Source organism: Phycodurus eques, chromosome 11, assembly GCF_024500275.1.
Source record: "Phycodurus eques isolate BA_2022a chromosome 11, UOR_Pequ_1.1, whole genome shotgun sequence".
NCBI lineage: Eukaryota > Metazoa > Chordata > Actinopteri > Syngnathiformes > Syngnathidae > Phycodurus > Phycodurus eques.
In genome coordinates this window covers 4,746,122-4,766,453 of record NC_084535.1, presented here as the reverse complement: position 1 = coordinate 4,766,453, position 20,332 = coordinate 4,746,122, and the positions used below count along the sequence as shown (strand labels likewise).

Genomic DNA, 20,332 nt, shown 5'->3' with positions numbered 1-20,332 from the left:
CGTAATCAAAACAGTAATGTTTTACCTGGGTTTAAAATGTGTTGCAAATACTACTACTTTAGGTGCTCTGTAGAAGAGTAGTAATCTTAATTACCTTCCACATACAGCTCCACCTAAACCCGAATGGGACGTACAATATATATTTACATCATCGTGGTTATTTTAAGGAGGTTTCAAAAAGTTCCAAGTGGATGCGCTCCACTTCTTATTAATAACTCCATGCTGCCACCTTGTGTCCTCGTGGTTCCTTTGCGCCCACTAATATGAATTATTGATCATTCATACACCCCTACTGTAAAGTCATTGCAACTCAACACAGTTTACTTTGTTCTATTGTCTTTACTTTACCAAATGAATGGGTTTTAATGAAGTGATAAAGCATTAAATGGGATGCTGTATATCATCTAGACCTATTAAAAGTCACACAAATAGAGCAGTATGGTATGCATTTACAGTAGAAGCATCATGAGGTTCATGATATTTGCTTTCAAAAGCCATGTGCAAAAATAAGACTGCTTAGCTAGGTTTTAAAAAAAAAAGATGTACAAAAACAAAGGAAAATAAACTAAACAAAATGTCAAAAATGATGCAGTGGCTTGTGCTGTATGATGTGATGACAAAAATGTCAGGAAAAGCCTACTAGAACACCTACATTTCCATCTCTCTCACATTGCAGCAAGACCAAAACAAAATCTCATAGTTCAACGAGAGTTCAGCCGAGTTTAGAATCATCTACTATATTTCTCCTTGAAATGCCACATCGAGCAAGAGGAGAGCGAGCAGACAATGGCATTAATGATTCATAGGTACATGTATGTCCACGTTCATGACAGCACAGGTGAAGGCAACTGAGAGCAGTAGCTGATGACATCACCGACGTTGCTTCAGATAACACCAAAGTCATCAACTATGCATGGGAAACTAGTAAAAGACATTACTTACTGTATGTCCTTTTTTTTTTGGGTGGTGGTAGGTTGACCAATACGCAATCAGAGAATAATATCCACTTGAACGTTGGATATGGAGTTCAATGAAAAAAAATGCCAATTTAGAGGGGGGGGGGTGAAATGTTGAACACTTATGTTAGAAACACTTGAGAACGTTTGATATTGTGCGAGGGGAAATGCATGTTTCCTTCAAAACACGACGATATGTTCAACAAACTCCGCTATATACACATATTCTTCTTTTGCTTGATATCTGAAAAGTCCCCAAAACACATTCCTATTGTGCAGTGCATGGGGTTGAACGGAGCTGCCTGTTTTTACAATGTGAGGAAATGACGTCCCCAATGTTGTGAATTGCTAATAAGCTTCCACGCGCACTCTGAGAGTCACTTGGACTCGAGCATCCCTGCACTGACACTTTTCTCAGGAATATCTTTGAGGCACCGTGAGAGCCCTTCATGTCCTCACACTGTCGGACATTGTGAGTCGGCGTCGTTTCGAGGTTTCAGAAGATGAGGTTGTTTTGGTTAGCCTTTTAGCTGTTAGCCAATTAGCTAACTAGCGACAGCCTCCCCCGTGTTCTTAGTAATACTAATTTTTTTTTTTAATTTACCTGGTATTTGCCGTCCTTTGTGAAGGGTTAGATGTTGGTTGACATCACCGAGTGACTAAGAGTTGAGAAAATTCCTCCGTCTTGGTGTTAATGTGCTGTAAAATAACACAAGAGGTTAGCTTAGAGTTAGCATTGCTGGGTCGCTAATTGTACGGTCTACTTACGACTATTGAGAATTGTCGCTGAATGACGAAACCTGAACACCATGTAATTGTTTCTTTTTTACTGATATACGTGCATTCAATTTCTTGTTATTTCTTAACAAACGCAGCGTGTGGCTTCCTCAGCCATTTGTTGTTAATGGCTTTACAATAAACAGTTAGGTCGTGCGGTAAACGTTGTTGTACGCCACGGCTTGTATATTAGGGGGGGGGGAGATAGTCAAAAGTGTCGTAATAAGTTGTTTTACAACTTGTTCACGTAAGTGTGCCCCATTTGATGTGACAAGCAGGGTGGCTGCGCTTGGTATGGAGTGGGCCAGACCACTCCCACCCAATATAGCTTTCTGCATTTTCCTCCTCTGTGCAGTTAAAAAGCCACCATGGACCTCCACAAAATCATCCACGGTGTGTTGCACGACTTCTTACAGACTTACATCCCCGATGCAGATCTCAGGTAAGCGCTCGCATCTGATTCACAGCTTTATGTTTAATCGTGTGCTCTTGGCCAGTGTTACTGCAACCTCTTCTTACAGCACGCTGGATGACGTCCTCCTGTCTTATATCACTGGAGTTCTGGAAGATCTTGGCTCCCAGCAGAGTGTGGAAGAGAACTTTGACGTGGAGGTGTTCGCCGAGATGCTGGAGGCGTACGTACCGGGATTTGTCGAAATCGACAGGTGACATCCACACTTTATCTCCGTTTCAGTGAGTCAAAAGACCAAAAAATGCAATGACTTCAGCGTTTGATACTTGACAAAAGCCAACTAGGCTTACGTGAGCATGTTTTATTTAAAGTGGACTTAGTAGCCATTTTATTTGTGGGTGTAGCTAACAAGATTACGTGATTTTTATATGTAATTCTAATCTATTACTGGGAGAAAATGTATAGTTATTAAATTGCAGTTGCTTTTGGAAATTCCCATGATTTATATAGCTGCAAAAGGTCAATTTTGTTTTAAATCACTTCCTACTTCTAAAGCCAATGCTTCTGATTGGCTCTCTGTGGTCATGTGACATTCTGCTGTCGTCTCGAACGTGACATTTTTGCAAATGTGTTATTACGTTCCAGCGTCAAAGTGTGTGAAATGATGTTTCGCCTGGCGTCGGCACTAGCTGCAGCTCGCACGTCAGGTACTCCTCCTGCTCTCGTTTTGTATTGTCACTTTGCAGGGCGCCGATTGACACTCAGCTTGTGAATGTGTTCCTTTCTAGTGACCGGAGAAAACAGCGTGCCAAAGCCGGAAGACCGCTCATTTGAAAACACCCCCCGCCTACCGAGTGAACCCCCACCTGGCAGGGAAATGCAGTGCCTTCAAACACAAACAGAGGGCGCCACTGCCAAGGTAATACAGTCGTCATAGTTTATTGTATCTAAAACCAGGGGCGCACTTAATTGCTGCACTGAAAATATTAAAAGCGCACTGGATTCAACAGTCACTGCGCATTTATGTACCAATCAGTTCACATTTTCTTTTTTTGGGTGGGGGGCGGAGTGGTCGACAGGAGTCAAGTCGTGTTGTGTCGTTGGCCAGCGATTCGTTCAAACGAGCAAATCTTTTTGAGTGAGCATACTGAATGGAATCACCATACAAATGGTAATATTTGACATCGGAATGTATTGGGAATTCGCCTTTCCGTTCCCAAGGGTGTGCCTTGTCGCTTGCCGTACTGTGAGCAGCTGGGACCAACACAATAAACAACACTACAGACTAGGGCTGAAAGCAACAATTGTTTTGATAATCGATTAATCTGTCAATTATTTTGTTTCAATTCATCGATGAATGGGAGAAAAAAAACTGTTATTAAAAAGCTACATTGTTTCAAATTGAAAATCCAGAAAATACGCCACCATATTTACTATGATTCAATTATTGGTTTGGTCAGTAAAATGTCAGAATAGGAAATATTGTTTAGCATTGTTTTCCAAATTCAAAGCCGATGATAGCAAATGATGAATCATTTACTGTTGAGAGGCTGAAATTCCAAGGATTTGGGTTATTCTCTAAATGCTTAATCGATTATAAAAATTGTTGATTAATTTGATTAGTTGTCAATTAATCGATTATTTGTTGCACTTCTACTGCCGCAGCATCGTTGTTCATCTCTCGTTATTTGCATTTAGTAAAACATATATTATGGACACGCAATTTACACGCCACCATTTCACCTCTTTGTTTTTTTTAATTCAAATTAGACTTATTTACTTGATTATAAATTTAGAATACCCTAAATCAAAATTGTTAGCTTTAACCTGTAACCAGAAATAAAAACAACTCATTTTACTCAATTCACAAAAAATGGAAATGGACTTGTAATTTTGAAGTCGGAATGGTGGAGAAATGTGGAAGGAAGAGAAAAAGGGAAAATTGGCACAATAATCATTTTTAAAAAGTTACGAATTTTGGTGCAGAATAACGTGTGTGTGTGTGTGTGTGAATACTCCTCAGCATTCACACAAGCAGTGGGGCGTGATTTTCTGTAATACTGCGTTGCCAGCTACCAGTGTCAGAGTTGGAAACCCAGGAGCAGCACCTTCTGGAGATGTTCCCCAAGTGCAGTCTGTCCGAGGCCCGCAGCGCTCTGTCTATTGCCAAAGGCGACATGGACGAAGCCGTACGCCTTATCATCGAGGGCGACGTCCAACTCAGCCCCACACCGCTCAACGTGCGTGTCCGCCTTTTCACGTCACGTCAATGTTGTCACGTGGTGGGAAAAAAAAAAAAAACAATAACTGCATTTTGTGGCCTAAGGTCAATCAAGGGAAGAATATCTCCTCAGTGGCCGATCAGAAACTGAAAGAAAGCATCCTTGAGAAGTAAGTGACTAAGCACAGGTAAATACTGCCATTGATTGATTTTTTTGAATTTGGGAAAAATGGTCAAAAGTCGGATTGGTCGTAAAAATGCAATCGAGTCGACTCTGTATGGAATGCAAAAATAAAATGCAAAATGGTGCCTTTTTGCAGGTACATGCTCGTCGACAACGAAGAGGACAAAAAAACACATCGACCTGTCGCCCCTAAAGAGGTAAGAACTGAAGTCCGTCCATTTCTCGCCCGTCGGCAAACGTGTAGCTCCATTTTCACGCATGTTCTCTTTTCAATTTGGGGCAGGCTCCCAAAAAGTTGGTCCGCTACCACGGCAACCAGGTGGTGAGCACCAAAGGAGAACGCTACCAGGTGGTGAAGAAGAGCGAGACGGATGACATGAAGAAGACGTACGTCAACCTCAAGCCGGCTCGCAAATACCGATTTCACTGACAGCACGGCGGGTATAACTACACACATTATGTTGACTCACAGTATTTTGTGTTTTATTTATACAATTGCTTTGGTGTGAATTGGAATTTTTTTTCTCAAACGTAGTGAGCTTATTTTCAATGATGTTGCCATGGTGTGTACATGTGTTTTTCTGTTACATTTGCTTTTGGAATTTTCATGTTTTTAATTGCACATTTTGTACCCCTTCACTGTTTTATTATTATTGTCATTAACTTTTTGGGTGTTAAAAAGTGGCCCAGCGCCTATTTGCGATTCGCAGCTCATGAATTCACCATTGCGCCAAAGCCCTTTCTAATGGAAAAGTAGTGCTTTGGCACCATCTTGTGGCATGTATAGGAAATTTAAGGTCATTCGCGCGGATTACTGTATAACAATTTACGTCAAGTTCTAGTGGTGCTTTATATAGTTTCTTCTCTTCTTATTTCAACTGCTTGCACATATGAGCGCACTAACTTTTATTGAAGTTTTTTGTTCGTTTTTGCCGTGCCGCCAAATCAAGAGACTGATGATTTCTGATCGTTTGCACTGTGGTTTCCCTCCAGGTGAATAACGCAACTTACTGTACATATATTATTTTACAGAATATCAAACGAGTGTTTCTGAGCAATCTGTGTTTTAGATTTGCGGGTATATTTATTATTAGATGCCGTCTTTTCAGTTATTGCCACAATACTCGCATAAAAGAGTTGCGGCGCAAGAGTATAAGGTAAACGCGTCGTTGAAGAGAAATGTTGATGCGTGATGAAAAATTTGCAAGTGAAATTGTGGTTTTATCCCAAAAAAAAAAAAAAAAAGTTGGATCAAAATAAAGGGACATTTTGGAAATGCATGTTTTTATCGGACAATAAGCTTGATCATAACATTTGATGACATCTGTAACATAATCATATAGTGGTGCCTTGAGAAACAATTCAATTGAAGCTAAAAACAGTCTTATCTCAAATCATCTTTCCCTGTTGAAATGAATAGAAATGCCATTCATCTGTTGCAGCCACCCAAAAAAAACAACTAAAAATGTTGTTTTTGAGGGGGAAAATAGCACTTTATATTATTATATTTGGTAAAAACCTGTAGTAATGAGATAATAAAATACAATGTAAAGAACTAAGTAATTTTTGTCACACTTTTTTTCCCCCCAGCAGACTTCAACTGGGAGTGCCAAAAACCGCTTGAAGCCAATTTTTGAAGATTTATTAACTAATTCTAGCTTAACTCAAAGAAAGAGAAAAAAAAAAAGTAATCCAAACGACAGCTGATATGTGGAAAAACCCGTAAGTGGGGTCACTCACATCTCAGTGCACCACTATATTTATCTCATCGCTGAGTGGCTGTGTGCTCATTGTGAAAACCTTCGGGGGTGTAACTTGAAGTGAGCCTCTATCATGGCACCTTTAAATTGGTATTTTGTGAATTTTAATTTCGCTTTTTTTTTTTTTTTTTTTTTCTTCCACCATTTGGAGTGAGCTGTAAGCTACATTGTTCCACACTGATCAACCGTGTTTCTACTGGATACTCTTTAATTCATAATTGAGTTATTAAACAGCAGCAGTGTATGTGACTGATAGCGATGATCGGTATTACTGTAACGCGTGCAGTGGCTGTCGACTGAACTTGTAACCCTCTTGCTTTGATGAAAACGCACAATTTATAGTAAAGACTAATTTTGTAGACAATCGTGTTTCTCTCGTTTCTTTTATGCCATGTTAAGAAAAACAAAACAAGTACCATATCTCACAAATTTTGTGAAAGGACTTTTCTCTGCATTTTGTGTGATGAACTTGGAGATGCATGATTTATGTTGGGATTGATAACCGCGTCTTTATGCCGTAACACGTTCATCTACTGTGATAGGGTTCTCATATAGTTGAGATTTCAAAAATTCCAGACTTCTCAGTACAAAATACAGATAAGTTGTGACATTTGAATGAATAGATGTTTATCATTCCGATTCTTTATATGCCGTTATGTGGCCAAATAATGAACCGATACGTAGCCAAGGACGCTGGCCTCTGCCAAGTCCATAAATCCCTGATAATTGTGCACCTCCAGGGGCATTAAACCGCTTATACCGCCGTCCCTTACTCACTCAGTACTCCAACAAATAGAATTTCTCCTTTAAAAATGTTAAATAACAACCACAGTTGTGACGAAAAAATCATTTTTGACACTACTTTGAAACGGTAACCCTGTTTGAAACCTTAGTTTGCTACGCTAACCCTGTTTTTAAACCCTAATTTAAACCATAACCCTGTTTTGAAACCCTAAACACTCTTTAAACCCTCATTTGAAACCCTAATGCTGTTTTAAAATGCTACTTTGAAACCCTAACCCTGTTTTGAAACAATTTGAAACCCTAGCCCTGTTTTGAAACCCTACTTTGAAACCCTCTGTTTTGAAACCCAAACATTGTTTTGAAACACTAACCCTGTCTTAATACCCTACTTTGAAACCCTAACCATGTTTTGAAACCCTAATTTGAAACCCCAACCCTGTTTTGAAACCCTTACCCCATTTTGAAACAATAATCTGAAACCCAAGCCGTTTTGAAACCCTAACCCCATTTTGAACCCCGTATGAACAGGAAAGTGTAAACAAGCAAAAAAATGAGAACAGTTCATTTGTATGTTGAGCTTTGGTGAAGCATTCGTAGTCATTTACGCTAACTGCGGGTTCTACAGTACGGTGTAACAACCACCGAGACAAAAAGTACGCCAGCATTGTCTTGCAAATTGTCTCTTTATTAAAAACAAATCTTGCACGTGTTGCTTTTTGTAGTGCTGTCGTTATGTCACTTTCAATTAAGGTTGCAAAATCCCGGGATTTTTTTTTTTTTAAACTGGAAACTTTCCGCGTGATTTAACAGGAATAAACCAGGAATTTACGAAATAGATATTTTTTCATTACTTTCCATGAATTCCCTTTGGAAGTTTCCAATTTAGAATACAGTGGTGCCTTGAGATACAAGATTAATTCATTCATTGACCATGCTTGAATTTCAAAACACTGTCGAATGAGGCTGTAACAGATTAATGGCATTTCCATTCATTTCAACAGGGAAAGATGATTTGCAATCTTGCCAAAATCCCTACCCCCCTCACCGCCCATGGTAATTTCCCGGAAATGTTCCACCCTTTTGGCAACCCATACTTTTGATAGTTATGTGCTTTTAAGAGCAAAACCAGATCGGCTTCTACTGGTTTCTGTGGTGTTTGGAACATATACAATCTTCAGTGTATGGCTCTGCAGAAGTAGTAGGACACACAGTGGTTTAAAATGGAAAAAAAAAAAAGGACGACACGCAGTCCAATCCTATAGCAGGTCATGCAACCCAGTTGAATATTTGTATTATAGCAGTGTACATCACACAAACCACCATGAAGCTTAACAAACAGCTTTCCACCAGATCACGGGTACAGTATAAACCTTAAATATGAGCCTTACTATAAATTAGTTCCACAGGAATACGTAACCTACAATATTATATCTGTTTTTGTGTGTGTGTGTGTGTGTGTGTGTCCTTGCTAGTCCTAATCCAATAGTCCTTGAAGTATGACTCAAAAATGATTAAGAACATAAGAAAGTTATCTGTTATTGCATACTTTTGAATACGAGGGGCCCCCGCTGCTTTTTTCTTCAATACCACTAGATTTTTCATCATATACATGACTGCACTTAGACAATTTATTACCGTGCCAGCCCTCACTCCCACAAAGCTGCGATATATATATATATTTTATTTTTTTATTTTATTTTTTTTTCAATAATGCAGCTCGTGTGAAGTCTAATGCTTTTGCTCTAAACGCACCTTAACGACAGTGGTGTTTAATACTGTTTTAACATTAAAATGGTCAGATATTACAGTCATTAGTTGGATGACATATTTTTACAATTATGTTATTAATGGATAACCAAATGCATTTATTGTGGTGGCTCTGGAGGTGAGTTCATGCATGGAACAGTTTTGTCATTTCACAGGAGAATTTAGTAGGATTTTGTACAAAAAAGAAAAGCACTGTGCTTACCAGAAAACTGTATATTGTCGCTGTCAATAAAAAGTTACATTTTCAAAAATTCCATCCTTTTTTTCCCAGATAATCACCAATTAATTAGTTTGACAATTAATTGGACAGTGAGTACAATTAAACACAAACTTTTTTTCATCCTTTTCTTTCGAAAAGAAAATCACAATTTAGAAAACTCATTTAGAAACTAGAAATTTGCTGTTCAATTATATATGCAATTTTTTTTTCATTTCTGTAATTTATTATTCTAAAATGAAAAACAAAATATATTTCCATCCTTTTCCTAGATTTAAAAAAATAGTATGAAAAAAGCAATTTGCTCTCCAATTAAATGCATGTACGTTTTCTAGCTTTTCTTTCACTTTTAGATGCATTCTTTTAGGTTTATATGTTATCAAATAATAATGAAAGGAAAATAGCCATATACAGAAAATTGCAGAATTGAGTTTTCTAAAAATCTGTAATTGTATTAATTTTAATACAATACACGTATTAACGTTTCATGTCAACAATGGTAGGAAGCAACAAAGTACAACTACTGTACTTTAAGTAGATTGTACATACTGTACGTCAAAATAGTCAAAATGCATCCAGTTTTGAACATAAAAAAGTGCTTACTTTATGTACAATTTCCTACTAAATTTCTGTAGCCCAGACATGGGAGGAGTTAATCATCATAAATAACATTATATATCCTCACAGGTTTTTTTTAATACATTTAGCATATCCAACTGTTGAATGTTTCATACCTCGAATATCCAATTAAGAGCGTCATCGGCAGGTTACAACAGAGATACTGGAAGAGTCACTGAAAGGCATAGATGTAGATGTACTTCAAAATTTTAGCCAGGCGAAGCTAAGCGAGCAAGTGCAACACCAGCGAGGCACACTTACCGTGGACTTTGCATTAAAAGTCAGTTTCAACTCAAGGACTCATCAGCCTCTTTCAAGTAGTCAAACAATCGGATTATTAGACGCGTCACCACATCGGTGGTGCGGAAGATACTAGTCGGACAGCAACAACTGCTTTCGACACGACCAGGCAAGAGAAATGTTAAATTTCACTCTCACCCCACCCTCCTGAATCTTCACTAGTGGTTTATCACTGAGATTCCCCCAAAATCTCTCATTCACAGCAAATCCTATTCACTTTTTTTTTTTTTAATTATAAACTCTGAGAACACTAACTGACATAAATAACTAAGCAAGACAAAAGAAAAAAAAAAACTCTTGTTCAAGTACAGTCAACTCCCATGGGATCGGCAAGGACGATGGCACTCTGAGAAGCACTACGGTTTCAAGATGGCCGCTTACTGCCATGCAGCGACATAGTCCAAAAGTCAAGAGGGCGCACTTTCAAGGGGCAGCCTCCTCGTTGGGATCTTCGTAGCGGCCCGTGATCATGGTTTTGAGCAACGGTCCCACCTGGGCAGGAAAACAAGAAAAAAAATGCTGGACATATTATGGAAAATAGACTTTTAATGGCTGGTACAAAAATACAGTGGACCACCACATACCCGTGGTTCGACACCCTCGGATTCACCCGTTCGCTGATTTGTTTTCCAATTTTTTTTTTCCAATTTTTTTTATTTCATTTTTCGTAGCTAGACTAGAACAAAAAAAGCCATTTTGAAGTAGCAGCTGAAGCCCTAGCGCGGTCAAAGCCAGGTTAGCATTAGCTAAGAGTGCTACCTGCGCTACTAGCAGTCGCTTGGTCCTTTTTTTTTTTTGCTCTATGTTGCGAGCCTAAATTGTACGTGGACACCAGCTTCAGACACACCTCCGTTTGGGATCATTTAATAATAACAGAGCAAGTAAGGTACTGTAATGCCCTCGCATATGGGCGACGATGAACTTCGAGCCAATACAAAACGAAAACAACTCACAAGGAGCTGCTGTAGGCCACACACACACACCAACACACAAATACTACAGCACATACAGTCATTCCGTTTCACATTTTCTTTACATTCTCTTTTATTGCACCAGGAAAAGAAATCCTGATTGAACATATCACAATCACAGACATGTTATACTATGACACCTGGGAATTGTTTTAAATTGTGAAGAAGAAAAAAAATCATTTAAGAGTGTGACGTTGGTGAGCCATAAATATAAGCAGAAAGTGGGTTGCTGGCAGGGTCGAGCATGCCGCAGGGATTTTCACACAACAGGTGACCTAAAAGCGGTTGTGATTCAAAGTGCTGGATCTGCGTAGGAGTTCACTGTTAATATGGAGTAAGAAAAAGACAAAAAAGAAAAAAAAAAGAGGAAACGAAGCGCGTTTACTTGTCGAGGGTTGCCGAGTGCTTCTCCTAGCATCTTCTCGATGTTCCTCATTATGGCCACCTTCTGGTGCGCTCGCAGCGGGTATTCTATCCTCTTGGGCGTGGGCGCACCCTCAACACACACATCAAGATCATGAGAATATCACAAGAAGTCCAAGAAGACCATTTGAAAAATGACATGGGCAATTATGTCTTTCTGGGGATATTGTACAGTGGTGCCTTGAGATACGCGTGACTCGACATTGGAGTTTTCGAGATACGCGCCGTGGTTCGGCCGATTTTTTTGACTTGAAAGGAAGGAAAAATTTAAGGTACAAGCGCTGTATGGTGGCAGTGAACTCGACTCACTTCACAACAAGCACCAGTGTGATGTTGAGAGATAATACATAAAGGCATATATTCTTTATCCTCTGCAAGGATACTGCCCCCAGTTGGGCAAGGCGTGCACACCAGAAGGCGCGGCACAATGTACATTGAATTGAAACAGAAAATGTGGCAGAATCTGTTCACATTCTATTTCATTATGCCATTAGTGCATACCTGCATATAGTATAATATTATAGAGTGTAGTATTTCTTCAAAACCACAAACCTTTTTTTGGGGGGGGGGGTTGGAACACTGGAACAGATTAATGGCATTTAACATTCATTTCAGTGAGGAAGGTTGACTTGAAATGAGTGTTTTAGGTGACGAACATGCTCACGGAACAAATCAAACTCATATCTCAAGGCACCACTGTACTTAAATCTGTTTAAAATGCATACTTTGTACCAAAAGTTGACTGTGATTGTCACTCCACCGCTCAGCAGTGATTCTATGTGATGCCACCTAGGAGAAAAAAAAATACTTACTAGAAAATGCTTAAAACTGAACAAAAATATGTTTGCGCACATAAATTCTACTTCTTACCAATACATGGGGATGTAGAGCACGTCTCCTGGGCCCACGACCGCCTCATAGCCAACAATATTTTGAAAACTGGGGAACCTCTTGTAGTCGGGGTTGTCAAAATCAACCTAGAAATGACAAATAGCAACATTTAGCCCTACAATATAGTATTAGTCTGTCTTTATAGTTTACAGTTACAACAACTCACAAAAGTGAGCGCACCACTCACATTTTTTGTAAATACTTTATTCTATTACGTCTCTTTAAGGGGACAACACTAAAGGCACAGTAGTAGTGTACAGTGGTCAGTGTAAGTTTACAGTCTCCTCAAAATAAATCAACATCCAGACTTTGTCTAAACAAGTGGAGTAAATAGTATTGGAGTAAATAAACATCCCGAGCCACTACATGTGGAAGTTTTATTTTGAAATGTATTTGTAATAATCATCACTTACTTGACTCTGCCTATCACAGGGGTGGTGTACAGGGTAAGGATAGAGACACTCAAACTGGTCTGGAGGGAAGAGGATGCATCTCTTGTGGCCTTTGATTTGTGCAAAGAAGTTCTGCTGCTCGTCGTAATGCGCCGGCGTCACGTTGCCTGAGCGTGGGGAATATTAATTGATTTGACTAATATTACCGTATTTTCTCGTGTATAATGCGCACCCCCAAAGTTGACCTGAAAATTCTGGAAAACCGTTCAACCTATATGTAAAATGCATTTTTACAATACATGATTTTGCGTCTACCCATATAAAAACATGAAGCATTATCTGTATTTTCTTAGTTTTTTCAAATAATTATTCTGAAGTTAAGCACTATATTTGAACACGTAATTCTTTCTTTTTATTGACTTGCTCCTATTTTGAAATTCACTGCCCTACTTTTATTTAGTAAATGAGAAAATACACAGTTGTGATCATATGTTAGATTAGCCAGGCAGAGTTTGCGAGATGGGTACAATTCTTTAAAGAAAACATGAAGGACCAGGTGAAACCCATTTAATTTTATTTTAATGGGATTCAAATTAAACGGTCAAGCATTTCAGAAAAGCATAATCATTAAACAAAACATAACCATAAAGAAATGAATGATGGTTGTTGTTCAGTCATCTGTCATATTTAAAAAAATATATATATATTTCACAAATTCTGCCTGGGTATTTAAACTTATGAGCACAATTGTACATATATGCAGTCATATGTATGCCTGTGATATTGGCATGAAAGCGTAGGCTACACCTTTTTCATAAACTCTTGGTGGCATACTAGAATGAAAGTGGACAACTTTTTCATAACCTCTAGGGGGCAGTGGCATATTGGAATGAAAGACTACAGCTTTTTTCTAACCTCTAGATGGCGGCATACATTTATAAAATGTGAAAGTCTTTTTTCATTTTCTCCTATACCTATGTAGAATGCGCACCTAAAAAAAATTACATTATACATGAGAAATAACGGGACATTATCATAAAGTATCTCTGATGGGGGAGAAACCGCAGGAGACTTGAAAACTGCGTACCCTCCATGCCTATGAGCAGCAGGTTGGATGTCAGCTGGCCCCAGTTCCTCCTGGCCTGCTGCTTGTTGATCCAGTTCCAGTTGAAACCGAGGAAGTCGACCACGATTTTCTTTCCGACCGTGTCGTTGAGCGTCTGCTGCAGATACACCCTGGGCAACACAAGCATACGCAAATAAACTTGTAAAACCAGCCATGAATTTTCCCCTTCACTGCTCAGATTTTCTTCAAATTTCGAGGTGTGCTTGGAAATGGATGGAACAAAACAAAACAAAAACGCTGAGTAATAATGAGTATCAATTTACAACATTTTCATTCATAAATCAGTAATCCATGAACAGTGTGGTTCCTTGAGCTACAAGTTAAATTTTTTCCATGACCATACATGACCATCAATGTTCCCAATTAAATGAATGGGAATCCTGTTCATTCTTTGGGGTAATAACATATAATATAAAAAAAAAATATTCATCAATTTTACCGCTCCTCCCCTCCCATTTGCTGCACTTGCTGCATCCTCTCCACAAACTCGGAGAATTTCATCTCGAGCCGTTGGGACTTGGGGACAAAGTTCTCCACGTTGGCCATTTTCTTCTCATCGTAGTAAAGGAACTTGTGGTTTTCCGCGATGTAGACGGAGAAGTCGCCATTGCCGATGTTCTCTTGGAGGTACGCCATGTCCCATTTGAGAGCAGGATACACCAGGTTTGTGTCCGTTAAAACCACCGGCTCCTGCAAATACGTACATACAATACATGCGTTCAATACACTAAAATTCAAGACGTAAAAAAATAAATAATAATAATTGGCGCCACCATTTTGACTTAGCGTGTATCACTTCTGCGCATGTACGCATTGTAGCTTCACTGAGATCTCTATAAAGTTTGTAAGTAAGTAAATAAATAAACGGGCTCTCTGCTGATAGAGGCTTGCATTTAGCCTAGCTCTCCAGTGAGCTGCAAGGATAACGTGAAAGCGCCACCACGGAAGCGGAGGAGGAGGCTAGAGCAACTAGCGAGCCAGCGGGTTAACTGGCGACAGCTTGGTCCGGTCCGTGAGGATTTATGGCACTGACAGCCGCAAAACAGACCCGAGATTGCACTTGTGGCCAAAGTACGGCGAGGGATCCCGGTTCAAGTAAGCCATTTTAAACTAAAAAGAAAAACTTTTCTGAACAGAAACGCGGCAGCGAAAATGCGTCAGTCAAAACGTGCCAGCGTACTCTCTTACCGGTTCAATAGATGCTTTTCAAATAATCTAATTGGAGTTTTCATTTGTTACTGTCAATACGAATAGCGAATCGGGTTTTAGGGTGCTAGTCCGACCACTACTAATCAACTTATCATTAGCCTAAGAAAAGCATAGTTGCCTAAGTGATTTGTGTTCAATTATATTCTTTAAATGCTTACAATTACAGCAACATCGATGCAAGTTACTTTAGCCCAACTATGGGGATTGGCATTGTGAGTTAGCATTAAGCTAGCAGATTCTCTTTGTTTTTTGTTTAGTTTCCCAGTAATACATCGCTTTCGCATTATTCCCCTTTCCACTTACACCACTACTGATGACGTGGAACACATTTCCGAGTTATAGCCACGACTTTGAAAATTCCCTAGCCACTGAGTACTCGCATAACAAATCTCGGACATTTCCCAAAATGTACAGTTGACAAATGGCCCTCAAAAACATCAAAGGTAAATAAGACAATTTTTCAAATCCATATAATAATCAGAATTACATATTTTCATGTGATTCTGCCAAATCTTATGTAAATTGGTGGATTCGCACACACATTTTTGGGGACCTCCTACTGGCCATGACGGCTCATGACATGAATTTTATCAACTGCAAACGCCTCATAACTGTGCGAGTATGTATTTTATCAACTTATGGAGTGTTTAGCCATTCTGCGCTGTAAATTATTATTTTTTTTCCGATTAATGTTTTGTGTGCCAAATTTTCAAATTTAACTTTGGCGGAAAAAATGTATGAAAATGATTACAATCTTTTAATAATAAGTCGTTTGTAATCGTGCGTAGAAAACTTTCCTACGATATAAAAATAGGAAATCTAAAATGTTGACATGCATTTTCAAACATTCATCACTTTCCCGACAGTTACCGCGATAAAACAAAACAGTGCTTCAGAACAAATTCCTACACGGACGACAGTGAACTGAATTATGATTTTTATGACAACACAGAGATAGAGAGAGAGAGGGGGAGGGAGGGGAGGAGGAGGAGAAGAAGAAAGAACAAAAAAATCCAGATACACAAAGAGCAGCGTGTCCTTGGTGCGAGGCAAGCGTGCCATTGGACACCTCCGGACCAAATCGGACACGCGTGGAGACGGAGGCTACGTGACTGAAGCAACGTACACCGAGGCGCGCTCCCGACGCCGCTTTGGGGGAGGGGGCGAAAACGCGCGCACTGCCAACGTAAACATGGATGTTCTATGATCACGTGTGCACGTACACTTCCGCCTTGCGAGATTACTGTACACACTTTCAGCATAAATATAAAGTATGCACATTATACACGCCTGAGGCTTCGATGAATGGGTCGCCATAGCAAAATGTGATTGTATTTTATCTTAATATATAATCCCCTAAAGGGTACCTTTTTAATTTTAAAAATATATTTTTTATACTTTATACTAAAAAAATCCCCTTGAGTGATTATTATAAGAAAAATTCGTGTCAGTTTATGATACTTATTAATCCTGTTTTTTTTAATACAATCCCTCAAATTGTTATTTTCTTTTATCATCATTACATTAAGGGGATTTTTTAAAATGGACTTCCAAAATAAATAAATAATTTCATACAATTAAAAACGCTGACATGTGAAGCCTATTTTACACCAAAGATAGATATATAGAAAGACTTATAGCATTTACAGCAAAAGTGGGAAAATGGAAGTATAACAGTGATAATAAAGATAGATGTGAATCAATGCATCTGAATTAATGGTCGGTGTCATGGTGTCTGGCGCTTACCTCGTTGTCGATGAGCATCTCGGCTCTGGGGTCCGTGTGCGACAGCCTGGGGACAGCCTTGGGAGCGAACGTATACCTCCGCAGCTGAGACTCGTCCCAGGCCGGCGCGTGGATGCCGGAGAAGCCGGCGGCGGTGGCGCCTTCGCTCGCCGCCGCCGCCGGCTTCTCAGCCTCGGCGACGGTCGCCGCTGCCATGGTGGCTCGGAGCTGCTTTATCTCCCAAGTCCCGTCCGTCGTCTTCGCCAACAAATGAGCAGCTTTTTTTAATTATTTTTGTCGTCCGGTCGCTGACACTCCACAGCGGGGAATATATTAATATACACGCCTGTGAAATGGATAATTCCTCAATAATACGGAAACGTCGCCAATTGTGGACACTTGTCGGCGGTCGTGCGTTCTCTGCTCCGCACTGTACTGAATGGGCGTTTACACGCCGTGTTGACATCCGGAAAACAAGCCACAAACTGTGGATCGGAGGTCGCTTTAAATATGAAACAGCGACATCTAGCGTAGTGGAGTCCTAACGACACTCTCGTAGTGTATTTTTTTTTCAGTAGTAAATAACTGTTGATGTCCCAAAGAGAAATGTTCCCTTTCAAAGAGACATAATTTGCAATTTAAATTTAAATACAAATGCACCTTCATTTTTTTTTAGATTTAATTAAAGTATCTCCAACTATATTTTTAATATATATTATCTCATTCAAAATACTGTACATAGCTCACATAATATCACTCTGGATTTGTGAATATGAAATTAGCCAAGTAGAAGTAAATCACTTATTTCTCACTTATTTCTTGAAGTAGAAATAAGTGATTTAACGAATAATGTTTCATAATGAGCATTCTGAAGAAACCACCTCAATGAATTTGGATAGAAACGAGTTGCAAGGGTCAAATTTATGAGTGGTTTTGAAGTTTTCGTCACATTTGGAATTCAAAAAAATCGATATGCGAAAGATGTTGTTGAACGCTAGAGGGTGCTGTTGCCTCTACCTTTAATATACAGTATGTAAGTAAGGCAGTGTTCACCAACCTTTCTGCAATCAAGGGGCACATTTTATGTTACGAAAAAAAAAACTCACTGCCAAATTTAAAAATGTCACCAAAAGGGGACACAAAGGTTAAGTAGGCCATCTGTGGAAAAGCATTGAATTGTTCTGCTGGTCACTACACGACACTAGCATAAATAGACGAACAAAGATCCGTTATTTGTAGTGAAGAAATACTTTTCAGACCATTTAAGTGACATTAGATCATTTCTGACGGCAGTCTTGATGGCAATCACTTGTATTAAGGAACGTGTCTTTTTTTTGGGGGGGGGGGTTACTGATTTGTAAAACAAACAACTTACCAGCCCACTATTTTTTAAACTGTAAATATATATATATTTTTAAATGCAATTGTTAAGTGGTAGTAAAGGCTAGATGAGTTCAATTTGAATGTATTGTCATGTGTTGAGGGCACACATTATTTGATGAATTGGAAGCGCCTTGTTTGTTTCCTCCTGACCTGATGTGCATTCATCACCTCGGCCCCCGCAGGGTAAAGCTCATGAGGGACCGCCGACACCCCGCAGTGTGCTTCCCCGTGCTCTTGTGTTTCCTGCGCACATCAGTGGGATGAGCTGAGCTTGATCCCTCTGATGCTCTTCTCCTTCCCCATTCTTGTGTGGATGAGCAGAGACATTGACCACCCCGGTGAGCCCCCTTACCCCAACTCCCTTATACAAGCTTGTATCTCAATCCCGATTGATATTGTCTCCTCTATTTCTGCTGCCCCTTTTTTTTTGTATTATTATTATTTCAACTCCTCCATGAACTCGCTCAGACAGGTATTCGAGAAATTTGTGACGCGGATTCCTCAGATGTTTGGGTAATGGGAGCACATGATAGTGCGTACTCCCTCCTCCTCATCTATGTTGGCTTTCTCTCACATTCATATTGACCCTCGCCCCTCCAGGTGTTGTAGGTCCAGAACCCCTAAGCCTTAAATCCTATTACTCAGGGATTCCCTTAAGCATTAGAAGTTGTTTTTTTCTCTCATTTTGCTTGCTACCTAAGAAGAATCAACCGTCCTTGGGTAATATTTTAAATGAAAACTTGAAACAAGTTTGCTTCAGAACTCATTGGACGTTGCTTCGCAGTGCGGCTAGACAATGATCGGGAGCACTCAGCAGTGACCCATACGTCTGGAACGTATGGGTCACTGTGTCTCTGTTTTCATTTTAACTACACTTCCGAAGTTGTCGGTATCAAAATCAGAATCAATGTTATTCGTTATCGGCCAACTATGTTATAAACACACTCCAACTCCTGTAGTTAAATAACGCAGTGATGAAGGTACAACTACGGTACCGGTAGTAATGTCACTTCAGAGATGTGCAAAATTGTCAAACTGTCACAACGAAATGCCACAACACTGCGACATTGATCCATCCAGATCCAATCTAAGCTTAAAACAGCCAATTGAGATTTTCATGCTTTACCTAGCTTTAGCATTTAGCTTTAGAAGGGGGGCGGGGGGGTCCAGTGTGCATAGGGCAATATGTCTGGAATGCTGCGATTCATTCCGGGCCGAGTGACCCCGCCGGGGCCCGCGGGGGGGGGGGGGGGTCATCGGATGAGGGAGGGGGCTTTTGATGATCAAGATTTACTAAATAAGATGTCAACAAGGTGTTTCCTTGACACATTTATTGAGCCGAAGGAGGAAGGTACAGAAATGAATGCCCTACTCACCCTTCTTCCTCAATGGGACCTCTAATCTCCTCTTTCTCGTCTGAAGGGGCCGGGCCCTCGGCTGCCATGCGTTGGCCCCTGCCAGGTCGGGCCTGGCACTTCTTCCGCGAGCTCGCCAAGCATGTGTTTATAAAAGCCACTTGTTGGGGCACAATACTTGAACTCACTTCTTTTGAGGGAACAGTGTGAATCTGTGTAAAGCCTTTTCCCAAAGTCCTTTAGGAGGCGACGGGCCATTGAGAGCGCCCGAAGAAGGGGGATTACCTTCCTCGACAGCGGCGCATTTCCGAGAGAGCTGATTAGCTCCGCGTGCATTGTTAAATCGAGCAAAGGCAGGCCCTAGAGGAGTGAAAGGAGCCAAATAGGTGGGCCCGTTGGGATAAAACAGCCGCAGGAAGCCTCGCACAAGTTTTCCCAACATTTCTTTCCCCCGCCTCCAACTAAGGAGGCGCGGCGTGAAAAAGGAGATTAGCATACAAAATTGATTTTTATAAGGCCGACTTGCCTCATGCCCTCCTTCAAGCTCCCCCCTCCAGGCTATACTACTCTGTCTGGACAAAGTTAATTAAACTAGTATTAAACAGTAAAGAAACCCGGGCGTTCTTTTGAGGATTAGCGCGACGAGGGAGGGGACGGGAGGGATTTGTTGTGGGGGCGAAATTGAGAACGACGGAGAGAAGTTGAAGGCTTTTCTTTTCTTTTGCCCCACATTGACGACCCGAACGGCCGTTGCGGGAACAATGCAAGGAGTCGCGCGATGTTTACTCCAAAACGACAGTCACGAGGTGAGGCGAATTGATACCAGGAAGGATTTATTATTCTTACATTACAGCTGAATAGAGAACAAACACAACTAATAACAATACAACTAAGGGTAGGC

General features: G+C 40.2%; 2 protein-coding genes across 4 annotated transcripts; one reads left to right on the top strand and one right to left on the bottom strand.

Moving 5' to 3' along the window:
* The first annotated feature begins 1,284 nt into the window (after window positions 1–1,284).
* Window positions 1,285–8,586, top strand: cuedc2 (CUE domain containing 2). The gene is made up of 9 exons (XM_061689519.1): window positions 1,285–1,428; window positions 2,089–2,175; window positions 2,255–2,398; window positions 2,791–2,852; window positions 2,934–3,064; window positions 4,218–4,385; window positions 4,472–4,536; window positions 4,687–4,747; window positions 4,834–8,586. The coding sequence occupies exons 2-9, from the start codon at window positions 2,102–2,104 to the stop codon at window positions 4,978–4,980; spliced, it is 852 nt and encodes a 283-aa protein (XP_061545503.1). The 5' UTR covers window positions 1,285–1,428; window positions 2,089–2,101; the 3' UTR covers window positions 4,981–8,586.
* On the bottom strand, window positions 7,719–17,150 carry hif1an (hypoxia inducible factor 1 subunit alpha inhibitor). 3 transcript variants are annotated; one of them, XM_061689517.1, is made up of 9 exons: window positions 16,893–17,150; window positions 16,715–16,844; window positions 14,199–14,449; window positions 13,721–13,869; window positions 12,655–12,800; window positions 12,221–12,327; window positions 12,076–12,139; window positions 11,313–11,423; window positions 7,719–10,448 (listed from the first exon to the last, which is right to left on the bottom strand). In XM_061689517.1, exons 1-9 carry the CDS (start codon window positions 16,907–16,909, stop codon window positions 10,380–10,382), a joined length of 1,044 nt encoding a protein of 347 aa, XP_061545501.1. In that variant the 5' UTR covers window positions 16,910–17,150; the 3' UTR covers window positions 7,719–10,379. The 3 variants fall into 3 exon arrangements, with proteins under 3 accessions (XP_061545501.1, XP_061545500.1, XP_061545502.1); XM_061689516.1 differs by having other exon boundaries at window positions 16,715–17,150; XM_061689518.1 differs by lacking the exon at window positions 7,719–10,448 and having other exon boundaries at window positions 12,083–12,139; window positions 16,715–17,150.
* Window positions 17,151–20,332: the final 3,182 nt, after the last annotated feature.